Raw genomic sequence first — 15568 nt, 5'->3', positions numbered from 1 at the left:
TTTATTTTTATTTTCTTACATTTGCCTCAGAAAAGTCCTTTTAATAAAGCCCGTGGGAGAACCTAATTCTCTTCCCAGACCCAACTGCTAATCAGTTCCCTGGGCTCCTTATATAAACAGCAGCGCAGGTCCGACAGAGTTGGGTAATCTGGGACTAAATCTGAACTGTTTTGTTTCCTAACAAGGAGTCCACTTCCAGCTTCTCCATTTAATACGCTGGTGATAGGACTTATCCCTTTAATGACTCTGAGTAAACAATCTGAAAGGAAGGTGTTAAAGCAGACCATCCTAAGGAAAGCAGGGACAGCAGCCGTCTTCTGCAGTTGTTTTTCTTTTCTGTGGAACCTAACCAGAAACCCTGGCAACACTGATCTGAGGCTTTAATAAAAACACTTGCAGGACCTCGACAGTGATGTGACACTGTCATGGTTAAATACATAATCTACTGCAGTGGAAACCGTTTCCACTACTGAGCATTTGGGATCACTTCTTCAAAAGGTTTACTATTAAAACATACGTAAACCTCAGTCACAGAATGCTGGAACGACAAAGGACCTTAGATGCTAACCTAAGTTCAAAGCCCTTTATTTAGTATCTGAGAAAATTAAGGTCTCCATGTTAAATGATTGTGTCCAAAGTCACTCAAATAGGTACTAACATCAAAAACAAGGAGGATGGGGGCAGAAGTTGGAAAGACTGGAAAAAGGATCTTAGAAATTACATTGGTTGGGTTATTTAATATACCTAAATAACTAGCATACTTAAAAATTTATGATTCAATAAATTTCCAGAATTTAGATAGGAGTCAGTGAGCAGACATAAGATCCCAGTAAACTAGAGGTGATAAGTGTTTTGTTTTAAACAAAGGGGAAGGATCATAACACAACAGTGCTGATCACTGATATAAATGGCATGACTACAACTGGACATATTACTGACAAAATGATAACCATATTTTCTAGGTTAACGCTTCTCCTGTTCCTTTCCAGGCAAATAGGCTTTTCTTTTTTCTCTGCAGCCCACTGGAGGGTCGTAAAGCTCACGTTCCTGGTTGCCTAGGCCAGCTGAACCCTAAGAACTCAGCCTTCCTTCCCTGAAGCTGGGCTTGTGTCCTAATTCAACTGTCAGAGGCCTGCCACGATGCCATCACAATCCACAGTGACGCCAGCGTTATTTCTATTTGTCTTCTACCCGGCTGACACTATTAAAAGAAACCTTGTTCTACAGGGGCTTCTAAGCTGGCAGAGGTCAACTTCTGTTATCATCTCATAAGATAAATTCAATTATGAACTAAAGAGGTACCTCCTATTGTCTTATGAAAAAAACTGCAACTTGTTAATGAGGCCAAACTCCTGGTTTTTTCTATTTGCTGATACCAACAGCTTCATATGTGAAATGGAGAGGCAATGATTACCCACCTCATAGGGTGACTGTGAACTTTAGATGACTAACTACGGGTACAGTGCTAACCAGTCCCTTGTGCATCAGAAGCACTTGTTAAGTGCTGAGTAATGTTAGTACTCAAGGGTGACGGACAAGCATTTTAAAGAGCACAGTGAGTCAGTTTTGAGATACTGGAAAAAGCAGGGGGACACAAACTGAGCTGCCTGGAAGGAAAGACACACGGTAAGGGCCTGGTACTGACAGGGTTAAAAGAAAAAGATGAAAACACGCCATAATAAAGAAGAGTAAAAAAAAAAAAAAAAAAACACAAATACAGTATAGCCAAGCTGGAGTCTTTTTGCTCTAAGACTAATCAGTCCTTTTTTTTTTTTTTTTGATCAGTCTTTTCTTAAGGGTAGCGTGTGTAGTTTTGAGTTCTGAGGTGCAGAACTGGAGGCAGTCCAGAGGAGAGCAATAAGAATAATTAAAGGGTTGGGATGCGGGCCATATTAAGAGAAGTTAAAAGGAGCTGGGACTATTTGACCTAGAGAGTAAAAGGCTGAGGAGGTTAATGACAAGACTGAAGGCCAGGGAGCACTGAGCTGTGGCGGTGTAGCCCAGGGTGCCGAGGAGAAGGCTAAGAGCACTGGGCTGCCAGCGATGGCCGCCGGGGGAGCGCATGTGGCCTGGTTCTCACAGGGCAGAGATGTAATCCGGTTCAGAAGTTTAGATCCCCTCAAATTCTATGTGGTCACTCTAAAAAATGTATATACATTATTGGTAGTGCCAGTAAGAAACCCTGCAAGTTTCAAAAGTCCCATCCATTAGGGCAACTAGGTCTGTGTGATTCTGGGTGTTGAAAAGTCTGTTGTGTAAGCTGTGAATGAACTGTACCGACCCTACAAAACAAACAAAAACACATGAACACAGGGTACACCCAAGGATCTTTCCCTGGAAAAGTACAGTGATCACTGCCAATTTCAAGCGTTAGAGTAAATCAAGGTGGGGGTTTTCGACTGGTTATACTGGGAAGGAAAAATAACCATTTTGATGGCTTGAGTCTTCTATTCCTTTGTCAAACATACCAGTTTACCTCATGTTTTATAAATTGGTAGTGTTGGACAGAGTTAGAAAACACTCTCAAAGCAATAGGGACAGTAAATTCATAGCTTGCACTTAAATTTAAGTGCAGATCTTGTACATTTTAGAAACAATTTGAGATTTAGCTTACTAAGGTTAATTAGGTTACTTGTAAGAAGAAAGAAAGGAGGTTGGAAGTTGTTACCTTATCAGGTAGGGAAGAGAAGATGAAAAATCTCATTGCTTTTAACTTACTGGGCAGGGAACTGGGCCCCCTGGGTACAGATACCTGGGGAAGCCATGAATTGTTGTTAAACCAAACTAAATGTATCTAAGCTAAGCACCAAGTCCCAGGAGCACTGGCTCTGTTCCAAAGAAATACTTATTAAGGATACTAGTGGAGCTTCTCAAAGCTGAATGCATTAAAACTGGGGCAGCAATGGGCAAATACAGAAGTAGAATTATACCAAACTGTAGAAAGATGTTGATTAAGGGATTTGGTTATTCAAGAGACTTTTTGTGAGCATTTAAGTTTTCAAACTAACATCCTTTCATCATTCACTATCCAGTGACTTGTGTTACTAAACTAGCCATGGCCTCGTAGAGCTTATCCTCACTCTGGGTAATTCTATTACTACTGTTAATAGGCTCGTAAAAGAAAGACTCATCTGGCTGGTCTGGTCTTCCCTTTGATCTGAGGGATACTTGAGTGAGCTAATGATAAAAATGAAGGGAGTGGGGCAGTCTCTTAATTAATGAAGAGATGAGGACTGTTAATTGAGATGATATCACAATTGAGGTACCAAAGAAGCATTATACTAACTAATGCTTGGCTATAAACACCTTTTATACTTTTGTAATAAAAATCCCTTGTGCAAAGATCCTTTGACTCTAGTTAAGTTCTACTAATAGAATTTACTATAAAAAAATAACTCCACACAAGTGCAAAATAAGAACCATACTGTCCACCACTGAAATTACATCATCCAGTGACAAACACAGCAGTCCCACTATCACAATCTTACATAATAAAGTAACTTGACCAGATCCCCAGTATTGTAAAGTAATAAAAATAGCCAATAGAAGATTTGGGATTTGTAAAAGAAGTAAAACTTCCATCTATTCCATCAGCAGTATGAAGAGGACAAATGACTTTTGATCATGTTTTTCAAAACATTCTCAGTACTAATTTCTGTTTTCATTAAGTTAATATTACCAATATTTACCTATAGTGATCTTGAATTATCCCAATCGATCAGCAAGAAGGAGAAATATATCTATACCAACCTACATATGGTCCACCGGGTTTGATAACTTTTGTGCTTCGGTTGCGGGATTCCTCCTCTGCCTGGGTCATTCTTTCTCGTGTCATCTGATACGAGTCATTTGTTGCACACACTGTAATTTTATCTTGTATAAATCCCAGGCAATTGAGCTGGGAGGCTCCAGAGCTGTCAGGTAAGATGGTGGCTTGTTAGAGATGTCCCACATTTTGCACAATAAAGGCAAGCAGGAATTGTATAATCCTACAATCAGCAGCTTTAATAATAACTTTAAAATTCAAAATAACTAATATTAATCATTTTAAAACGTAAAGCTTATTTTAAAACTTTTAAGTTTCTTTTCTTCATTTCATATCACGTATTTTTTTTTTCTGGATAGAGTGGGTGAAATGAACTCTCAGAGACTAAATCTATGAAATTTTTGGGGAAAAAAAATGAAACCAAACAGTATTTGGAGTGAAGACCAGGGTCCTAATGGGCACTGAAGTTCTACTTTCATTTTTAAAAGAATTATCTACTACTGATGTGAGAAATGTTAAAAGCTTACTTTTAATGGAACCATAACGTGTATGCTTTAGCACTGACTAGCTGAAACAGATCCACCATAATAATTCCTTTTATTTTTAATAAGATTAATTTTAGGCAAAAACACTGCCAAATATCATAGTTTGTTACTATTCACCAAAATACCCTAAACATTTGTAACTTTATATTTACATTTATTTTTTACATTGTTAAATGTCTATAAGATAATCTGTTGATATAGCATATATGAAAAAAATACTAGACAAGAGATTTTTGCAGAAGTATTTTTAAAAAAAGAAACCTTTCGGTTAAACAGTCACAAATACTAATGCTGGCCAGGAAGACAGTTCTGTATTCAAAGTATCATGCTGTATTAGGGGATCATGGTAACAGTTATGCTAGTATTTTATGAAGAAATTACTATTGCCTTAGACTAGAATATAGAAGTAACGAAAATGTCACTACAGCCTGATATTCTATTTCTAAACTTAACTGGAAGAAGCTTTGTTATGATGCTACAAAGTAAGGATTGACAAAATTTTTGTAAACTGCTAATAACTATATAAATTCCATTTTTAAAAAATCAGTTCATTCATCTCATGAATATTTATTGGGCAGAGACTACACGCTAGGCAGTGTGTGAGGTACACAGGCTGTGACAAAGACTGACAGAAGTGGTCCCTCCTTGGAGGAGCTCTCTAATGAATGACAAGGATGAACACACTGGCAATTATGATGCAGAGTGACAAACGACAGGGGGCGGGGACCTGCAGGAAGGTACTTCACGTGGACTAGGGCACGGGCAAAGGCTTCCTAGAGGAAGCAGTGCCCAGGGTGATCTAGAGGGATGACTAGAGAGAGGTGGAGGACAGAAGCGTTCTAGAGGGATAACCAACGTTTGCCACCTCTCCTAGAGGGAGCTAGGAGCAGGTTTTCAGTTTGACCAGAGAGGTGGCAAGGATAATTAATGAGACGAGACTGAAAAAGATGCAAGTACATGACACAGGGCTTTGGAGGTCACAGTATGGATTTTGGACTTTATCCCAAGAGTAACAGAGACTGAAAACAAGAGAGAGAAAACATCTCATTTATACTGTAGAAAAGTCGATCAGGATAAGAACAGATTGAAAGGAAGGGGGCACTCTTGTGAAAGCTGGAGACCAGTCAGGAGGCTTCTGAAGGATTACAGCCAAGAAGTGATGGCTTGAGCCAGGGTAAGGGTAGTGTGAATGCAGAACAGTAAACAGATTTCAGAGACCGGGAGGAAGCAGCATTGACAGGATTTGGTCAGTGACTAGCCATGGGGGGTGGGGTGGAGCTGGGGTGTTCAAGAGTGTGCCCAGGCTACTGGGGGTTACTGGAATACTATGGCTGGGAGAGAGAGAAAATGAGTTCAGTGCTGGACATGGTGACTTTGAAGAAGTAAGGAGCAGTCTCAGGAGGGAATGGACTGTGAATAACACTAATATTTAAAATAATCAATAGGAAGATGAAAAGAAGACCATGAGAGACTGCAAAGGTACAGCCAGAGAGGTGGAGGGGCATCAGAAGAGCAGTGTGTCAAGTCATGGGAATAAAAAGCTTGAAGAATCAGGGTGGTCCACAGGGTGAAATGCTGGCAACAAGTCCAGAACAGTCAGTAAGCAGCCACTGGGTTTATGGGCACGGAGGTAAAGGCTCGCTTTGGGGAGCATAATCCAGTGGAATGGTGGGAACCCAACTAGACTTTGGGCCCAGAAGTGAGTGCAAGGAAGGTGGGTTTTGGTTTTTATTTTCTTTTTTAATGAGGCCGATTTGAGCTGAAAAATCAATGAAAGGAGGGGAAGGAGGTGGGGAGAAGAGGGAGGATGAGTAGGAAGAAAAGACTGCAACAGAGAAAAGACTGCAGTATGAAGCGCTGGTGGCAGGAAGCTTGGATTTCAGCATCTCCCCTTATTAATTACTAAGTAATGTCCATAGTGAGAATAAGCTCAACCTATTGCCAGTCATGATGAAATGACAGTTTACATCATCCAAGGTTAAGAAACAGATGTTTACAGGAAAACAGAATAGGGCCGTCAACACTGCAGGCAAGAAGACATTCCCCACATGCTCTGCTAGTCCCTTCTGAACTCAGTTGCCTTAAAGTTGAAACACTGCGACACATGTGTATAGATGGTCCTATAGTCTTTCTCTAGCCAAGCTTGCTGTTTTCTACACTTGAATATGCATTACTTATAGAGCTGTATTATATATTTTCACTAGGACTCTGTATGGGTAGAGTTAAGAAATTTTTCAAAGGTAATTTTTGACTGTGAGAGTTCTTGCATCTTACATATAAGGAAAGATTTTAAATGAAAGATAAGAAAGAGACTAGTTAATATGGATTCTTGGAACAGCTATTTGTGCAGTCAGCCAACCCTTCCAAGACTGGGAAATGGTGTAAGAGAACCCTTGCCCTTGAAGAACCTGCACAGCTGTAGAGACAAGATACATGGAAAACCAAAATCAAATTGAACAGAGAAAGTGCTGCCAGATTATACAGAGGTATTCTTGCCAGGTTGTGAACTGAAAGTTTGAGCGCTTCTGTTTTTCTAATGGCAAATTTCAATGTACATTCTTACCACACTTGGATCATACTAATGGAGTTGTGACAGTTTTCTCATGGTAATGGTTTCTTTTCTGTTTGGCCCATCATGGATACTTTTGTAAAGTGACCTTAAATCCTTCTCCAAACAAACAAGGTAGAAATAAACACACAGGGTATTTATGAGGTTAGGGAAAAACCATATTACCTATGATGACAGGCCTAGTTTTGAAGAGGGAATTAAGTTCCTTAGTAAAATCCTAATTTTGGACAGAGTTCAATTTGATGTTGAAATGTTCTCTAGAAAAAAATAATTCACTGAAGACAAGTACTATGATGGCACAATTAGAAATTGGTGTGCCCTGTGGTCTGTAAAGAACGCCGGGGTGGGAGTTAGGAGAACTCAGTTCTCATTCAGTCCAGTCACTAACTAACCAGCTATGTAACATGGATAAGTCACCTGTGAAGTGACAGGGTGGAAGTACAGTCACCAAGGACCCTTTTACTTGGGGATGCTATAATCTAACACAACGCTGTCCCACAGACCTTTCTGCAATTTCAAACGTTCTGTATACGTGCTGTCCACCACGAGAGCCATTAGCCATGTGGTTATTTAGCCTGTAGTATGTGGTTAGTATGAGTGAAGGACTAACTTTTACTTCACTTTTGTCATCTGAAATGTAAACAGCCACATGTAGCCGGTGGCTACCACAGTAAACAGTGTAGAAAGCCTATAGAACCCGCAACACAGGCAACTTACACCAAAAAGAGTAAGTTTGGGGGAAGGCAATTTTTAGAAAGCAAAATTAACATATACTCATGGAAAACGGTAGGTTAAGATAAAGCAAAAAGTTATTTAGTCGCCTTAAATGGGAGGAGAAACTCAGAGTGCTTTCAGTGCGGGGTCTTTTCTGTATCTCTGCCTCCTGAGCTCACTGGAAACACAGCTCTCTCCCCAACACAGTGAGCGCTCATGGCTTCAAGTGCTAAGGGAAGATACAGGGAGGGACAGCCCTGGGGAACTTTGGGCCAATGTCAGTGTTTCTTGGGGGGCTGGGGGCTCTAAGGCCTTGTCTTTATCCATAGCAGAACAAACTCCCCCTACTCAAGGGGCCCATTCTTTAGTCAGAAACAACCACAGCAAAGAAGAGTGAAACAAGCAGCTTATTGTTTACAGAGGACCTAAGCAGATAAGAGTTCCACGGGCACCCTGGGCTATGGGTGTGTGTTCTTGTCTTCCTCCCTCCATTTTCCCCTTAAAATCAGAAGGGACTGCTCTCCTGGGGTTAATTTCCAGTTTCCATTCTGCTGCAGAATAAAGATTTCTAAAAATCTATCTTACAACATGCCTTGCACAGGGAAGGAGGAAGGGCATATATAAGACACGTGTATTTTCCTCCTTTATCCATGAGTGTGAGTCTTGAGGTTACTACCACAGTGGTCTCTAACCTTTGTGGCACCAGGGACCAGTTCCGTGAAAGGCAGTTTTCCCACAGATCGGCGGTGGGGATGGCTTTGTGATGATTCAAGCACATTACATTTATTGTGCACTTTATTTCTAATCTAATGCCACTGGCTGATCTGACCAGAGGTATCCGGTCGTGGCCTGGAGGTGGGGGACCCCTGTAACAATAAAGTACTCTTACTTATATTCAGTGATTAAGAACTTAAAATCCCTGAAACTTGTCTTTAAAGTAAAATAAACCGTCTTCTATAGGTAAAAAATCTATACTTTAAAAATTCCTCGAGGGCAAGAATCTTAAATTTTTTGTGATTGCATCCCACAGTGACAAATATAATTTCTAGCACATAGTATGTGCTCACTATTTCTCAAATAAATAAGTGAGCTCTGCAATTCAAGCCAATAAATATTTAAGGAATGGCTACTATGTGTTTTATTCTTTAATTTAAGAAAAAAAAAACCTAAAAGAAAAATTACTTTCCCTTCAGCATACCTTGAAACACACTTACCTGGAGAAAGTTTGCTGGATGCAGTCAAAGCTGCCCTGAGGGTTGTCTTTACCCACATTTGACAAATAGAAGTTAAAGGTATGCACTTCGTTGAGGGGATCATTTTTAGGGATTTTGACAAGCTAAAAAGGGGACAAAGAGACAAACACCTCAAATTATAAATGTGCTATAGAATGATCTGATGACTGACTTTACTGTTTTTCAAATGACATTCATTTTTTACCCAAACCCTCTTGAGCACTTACACTTATACCATTTAAATTACTGAATCATTCAAGGAATCTGACAAGCATGCCTATAACTTACCACACTCTGATTTCAATTTTCTGCTCTAAAGTGTCAGTAATTATGCCGGCTCAGTAATTAGTCTATAAGAGGAACCCTCTTCTTTTCAAAGTAGAAATTGCTTACATCTCACATGGAAGAGTTATCAGTGAACTTGCTGAAAAGCTCTTCTTCTTCTGAGACACACAGGTTCTGCCTGTGGCTTCATGACCCCCTGTTAAATAGCTTCTAGATATTTAGATGGTCTCTTGAGACAGAGTCTATATCCCAATCCTTTCCTGTCTTATTACATACACATTTCATTTTAATTCTTACTTCTTGAGTACTACTTTTGAAGAGTAACTAGCAGCATAAGGTGAATACCGTAATTACATTCATAGCACAACACAGGTGGGTATTTCTCCCTCTTCCTCCTCCTCCTCCTCATGTCAGCAGCCCACAGAGGTGACTCTGCAGGCCCCCAAGGCCGAGCCCTAGGCAACACTATGGAACAGGAGGATGTCTTCTATGCTCTTGGCTCAAGGCTTGGCTCCTTTCCTAGCTGAGCAGCCCCAGAAGCAAAGGGACAGGATTGCTCTCGATTACTGAGGCCCTGTACCAGGCATGTTTTCCTAGCACATAGTGGGGGCTTAATAAATACCTGTGAATACATGAACTGGAGATTTCTGTCTTTCAACTGTACCACTCTTCCCAGCTCCCAAGACCTTTCTTCCCTTGGGTATACCGGGGCCACCATGGTGTTAGGTGGTGATAATGAATGGGTTTTGTTGGAAAGAATGTAAAATCCTGCTCTCCAGCCTCCAAATATGTATACTCTTGGCAATTTAGTAGACAAGCAAGGAGGGAGAAAGTGTTTTTTAATTCTCTTTCTTCTCCCCCAAATCTTCCCTTTCCATCAAGGGAAGAGTAAGACTCAGAGCTAACTGGCTGCTATGTGTATGTCCTCCTTAAGGTCTAGGACAGTAGCAGGTAGACAGGGAATGAAGGTATGAATGCTTGAATGACATCCCTTCCTCAGCCATGACTCACTTAACCTCCACTCACCTTCCCCCTCAACCCTCCCTGCAGATCTGGAGAACCTGCTTGGGCAGAGTTTCCACAGCAGTGGCCAACTGATTTTCAGGCCAGGTTCTGGCTTCAGTTTAGGCCTAAGGTCTTCCTTCTTACAGGGTTCAGGTCTGGGACTGCATAAGTACTTTACCCATCAGAGTATGGAAGACTGTTCCTTTTGGGAGATTCTAAACTACATTTTAAAAAAGTAGAATCATACAGTTTTTTTCTATTTTGCAGAAGTGATTAGAGTTTGTACTCAAATGCTATAAATGTTCAGTATTCTTTCACTGAAAACTTAATTACTAGAGCCCTTAAGTTCAGACATCTACTAAACACAACATGGCTTTTCCTATCATCTTAACTGTGATTATTCTTAAGTAACATTTATACTTCTTAAGGTGAAAAATTATCTTCCTATACACTTTTTTTTTCATTTTTAAGCACACATATACACAGAAAGTCTTTGTGTAAACTTGAAGGGTTTAATAACAGAAATACCTTAAATGAATTAATTGCTGTGCATACCACTCAAAGCATTAAGGTCTGGCCTGATGGTGGACATAGAAAGCTTTCTTATTCTTTAAAAGAATATCAAATAGGAAAAAAAAAAGCTATAGTCATTTAAAAAATATGACAATGAACAGGATAGGAAAGAATCAGGTTAAAAAGAAACAAAGTTAAAAAAATACACAACCTACGCTATAAACTCAAAGTGTTTGGAAGCTTGTCAGCCTCAGGGCTCAGGAGAGCAGTTTTCGCCAGGGGGCAGTTTCACCCCCTCCAGGTGACACTGGGTGTGGGAGGTCACTGCTGGCATCTCTTGGATGCCAGGGACGTCACCCAACACGTCGCAGTGCGCAGGACGGCCCCCACAACAATGAATCACGCAGTCTCTAGTACGTTAGTAAGGCTGACACTGAGAAGTTATGGATCAGAGATGGAGGTAGGTTAGTCTCTTAGAAGAGAAGAGAATTCTGACTTCATTGCTTTTGATAATGAAGAATTAGAGGGGAAAATGGTATCTCTAAAGAAATCAAAGTACCCATTAAAGAAAAAAAAAGGAGGTAGTATCATGGAGAGTGACAGCAGGACTTCTCAAAGCTTCCCGCTGCCTGCTGCCCCACCCTGTGGTGTGCACGGGAGCAGGGTACACTCGGGGGCAGGGGCAGGGGTCAGGGCCGATCATGTTTCTGAGGGGCATCCTGGGTGCATATCATGGTATTTTTCTCCAGCTGAGGAGCTGGGGTGGACTTGGAGGTTAAGGAATGATGAGGTGCCACAGAGTTTCCACAACCGAGTTTCTACATCACTTTTCCTTGGTGGTTTTCAGAGCAAGAGCAATGCAGATGGTACGTGCGTGCTAAGTGGTTCAGTCGTGTCCAACCCTGTGTGACCCCATGAACTGTAGTCCGCCAGGATCCTCTGTCCATGGGATTCTCCAGGCAAGCTGGAGAACCCACTGGAGAGGGTTGCTATGCTCTTCTCCAAAGGCATGGCAAGATGGTACAGCCTGAGCTAATCTCAGGCTTTTCTTATAAAATATCTGAGAGCAAGATGTCAACCATGCAATTTTCTTATCTTTAAAATTTCAGAAGTCTACACTGTACAGTCTGTAGATTTAGTATATCTTATTTCCTGAAGGAGATTGTACAAATCAGATATATATTTTATGTGCATCAATATCTGAATATATTAAGAATGAAATCTATATACAAAGAGTACTTATTTTATACTGGTAAATGTACTTATTTATTTAGTGATAAGAGTACTTACTTTATACTGGCAAATGTGCCTAAAAGTTTGGCTTCTTGGGCAAAGGCTCAATGGAAAGACAGGTTGTGTATGGCAACTAGAGCAGGCAGGAGGGGCGACAGAGGGGGGGCGCATCAGAACTAAGCTCTGGGGGCCTCAGAGTGGACCAGAACCGGTGGGACTGCTGAGGGCCACAGCTAAAATGCAACCGGAGTCCTTGTCTGATCCAGGGCCATTTCAGAGACTAGACTTCAGAGGAACTTGGGGATACTCATTACTTCTCTCTCTAATATACAGGAACCTACTCCATAGCTTATCTAGATAGTGAAGTAGGAGTCTATCTTTTCTTCCAGAATGATTATGAAGCATTTTCTTATAAACTGGCCTTTGGGTTATGGACTATGACTAGGAGGAGATGAAAATGACTGTTATTGTTGGGCCTAGGATCAGCTTTTGAAGACAGGGCTAATCACCATGGGAAAAGAAATTCCAAGGTCTGATTTAGAAACAATTTTGGAAGAGCATCCCTTTGTATGATAGGAACTTCTCAATTTTAATTATATTATTTTGAGCTTTTCCTACAAGTCAGTGGGAATACTTTTAGAACTTTAGGGACCCATGGTCTACTTGAAATTTTTAGCTAATGCCTTAAGAGTGAAATGTTATTTTAAAAGTATCAAAGACTATGATTCCAAGCAGTTTCTTATTCACAATGAAGAATATAAAAATATACTACCGTGATCTGGGCAAGTTGAAAAGTAGATTTTAATTTTCATTCCAAATATGAGAGGCTGAAAATCAAAGGCTTAGGACCACAATCCACAACCCTCCTCCCAAACTCCAGGCTGTCTTTGATAAAAAGCTATGAAGACAAAGTTTCAGGAAACTTTCAGACATTTATAATTAACATAAACACTGTATACCAAGATGTGTAAGTCAAAGCTTCTAATTACTCTGAGACACAAGTTCAGGCATGTGGCACTGGAATTACTGTCTGAAAGGTCATTTCAACATCGAGTCACAGACCTCCGTTTTACAAAAGGATATAAGGGCAGAAGCACAGTATGTGTACTGCTGCAAATTTCTCATACGGGCATGCTAGTCTCTGCTTAAAAGCCACTGGTACTTTTGCTGCAGAGGTTTCTTCACTGGACTGGACTGACGTACACACTAGATTAAAAATAGAACCAGCAAGGTGTTTTTTCCCCCCATTTATTTAATATAAACGCTTTGTTCTGTTGTGGGTATTACAAATTATTTAGGTTTACATAAGCTTTTATTTGGCAGCAATTCTCTAACTTTTATCAGCCTTTTTTACTAAGGTAACTGCAAATGCTCAGTGAGATGTTCATGACCCAGCAATACCACTGCTTGATTATGACAACTCTCGGTCCTTAAAGCGACCTGCTGGCAGGGCCTTGGAGATGATTTAGTTGAATGGCTTCATCTTACGGATTTGGAGCAGAGAGAAGCTAAGTGACTTGCTCAAGGTTACATCTCTATTTAAAATTGTAACCCCCGTACTCCTGACCTCCTGACCCTGGCCCCATGTTTGTCTAAAGTACTTTGTACCTGTACTACTTAATTTTGCTTATTGTCTTTCTCCCTTGGCTAGGCCTTCTAATCCTTAGACGGCCATGGCTTTTGTCTGGTTTGTTCCAGGTACTGCCAGCATCTTGAATAGTATGTAGCCAAAGGCAGTCACTCCATATGTATTTGCTAGATAATGGTGAATAAAGCCTCTGCCACAGCGAGAACTAAAGTGTCTGCTTTCTTTCCACCAATATTATAAAGCATGTTGAAATTTCCTTATATGAAAAAGGTTCTATCCTCAAATAAATTTGGGAAATGCCAGCTTAAACAAAATCATTTACTTTAAACTAGGTCCTTTCACTCTGAATAGCAATTTCCCAGTTTTTATGACCTCAGAACCCACTTCCCTCCATTCCTATAATATCTTTGGAGGTCAGCTTGTCTCTTAATATTATTGGACTAAAATAGCTATTATTTTACTATATATAAACTATATATCTTAGTTTGGATACAAAAAATGCTACAGACATTTAAATATTAGGATTCTCTGTTGTTCTCAAATCCTTTCCTAACTCTTAATGATTCTGTAATTTCCTAATAAGCTGGAAAATTCAGTTTAGCTAGAGAGATGTATTTGCATGGTACTGGTAAGGTTCCAGAGTTTAGGGGCAGAATAAACCTAGAATCAGAACAGAAAATAGAAACCTCAACCTGAAAGCCACAAAGTCCTATTTTTCAAACTAGAGCTGCAGTTATAACTTTAGGCCTAACATTATGGGTTTAGGGAAGAAAAAAAAGCTTCTCAGATCAGTCCAGATGTAGAAACCAATGCTGAGGTGGGGGTGGGGGAGTAGGGAGGGGATCTTTCACTGGCAGTAGAAAAAGTTTAGGTATTACAGAAATCAGTAAGAGATGAATGTTCCCACTGACAAGGAATGACAGGGAGTGGAGTGGAGTGGATCCCACACTTACAAACATCTGAAACTTCCACATGACAGAGGCTTTGCTGAGAGTAGTACAAAATGCTAAATTTATCTGCACAAAGGGAAATGTTGGCAGTTATTTAAAAAAAAACTCAGGCCATATACCAATTAATAATTCAGGACAAAGTAAGTCCATTTATTTCCTTGCATTCTTCCTCTGTAGCAAGATGTACAGTATTAAAGAAAAAGTAAAAGTGGACTAGCCTTTTCTATTCTTCTTCATAGAGTTCCTTAAATCCCGTATTAGGACTTAAACATATCTCGTTGGAAGGGTACAGTAGGTCGGTACTAAGTTTCTTAGTTCTGTTACTTCCATAGAATACAGTCTTTAAATAGGAAAACCATTCCTTTGAAATTACATTCTCACCCCTAATATATTCTTTTACATTTATGGCTGTTTTGGGGGAAAACAGCATTGATGACAACGTATCAAAAATTAATTTCAATTGGTTACAAGTAAGCAATACCATCTACAAAAGTAAAGTGTTAATTTTTGACAGTCAAATACACCCAAGTTGCTGTATCACTAAAACTGAAAAAAACTACCTTGAGTAATTTTTGGTTCTCTTAATAAGGTTTCTCTTTAATATGAAACCAGCCTTCTAAATGTTGGTCTATCCAGTAAGATGATACTGACTGATTTGTTCATTTATTTCACTTATTCCACAAATATTAACTGACAGCCTACTGTGTCAGGCACTACTCTAGGTTTTTGTGACACATTAATGAATAAAACCACAATGATCCCTGCCATTGGGCACTTATGTACAGAAATTCAGAAGAGATAATGATGACTTCGACCAGAGGGATTCAAGATATAATTTGTAGGTAGAGATGGCAGAATTCCTACACATGCTGTGAGGAATGAAAGAAATATCAAGGTTGATGCCAAGGCATTTTCCCCTGGAAGAGTGGAGTTGTTTGAGAGAGTGTGTGTATGTACACACATATACATATATACATACATGTGTATATATATATACTCATATGTATGTGTACATATTTATGTTTGTATATTTATTCTTGGATATGATAATGAGTACCTTAATGTAAATCTGCTAAGCACATGAAAATACAGTTGACCAATGCTGGTTTCACCAGCTAAAAAGGGGCTTCAAAATGGGTTTTGTTATGACTCATTTTGTAGCTTCATG

The 15568-nt window shown here is 39.9% G+C and overlaps 1 protein-coding gene across 1 annotated transcript in view; it reads right to left on the bottom strand.

Annotated features, from left to right (window-relative positions):
- Positions 1–15568, bottom strand: part of ELL2 (elongation factor for RNA polymerase II 2) — a 76049-nt gene that overhangs the window by 21984 nt on the left and 38497 nt on the right. Inside the window, exons 3-4 of the mRNA XM_040241484.1 lie at positions 8809–8930; positions 3751–3914 (exon numbers count right to left, since the gene is read on the bottom strand). Coding sequence (XP_040097418.1) covers positions 3751–3914; positions 8809–8930 — 286 coding nt within the window. The remainder of the gene's footprint in view (positions 1–3750; positions 3915–8808; positions 8931–15568) is intronic.

Source organism: Oryx dammah, unplaced genomic scaffold, assembly GCF_014754425.2.
Source record: "Oryx dammah isolate SB20612 unplaced genomic scaffold, SCBI_Odam_1.1 HiC_scaffold_5, whole genome shotgun sequence".
Classification (NCBI taxonomy): Eukaryota; Metazoa; Chordata; class Mammalia; order Artiodactyla; family Bovidae; genus Oryx; species Oryx dammah.
This window is presented reverse-complemented; position numbering and strand designations above follow the sequence as displayed.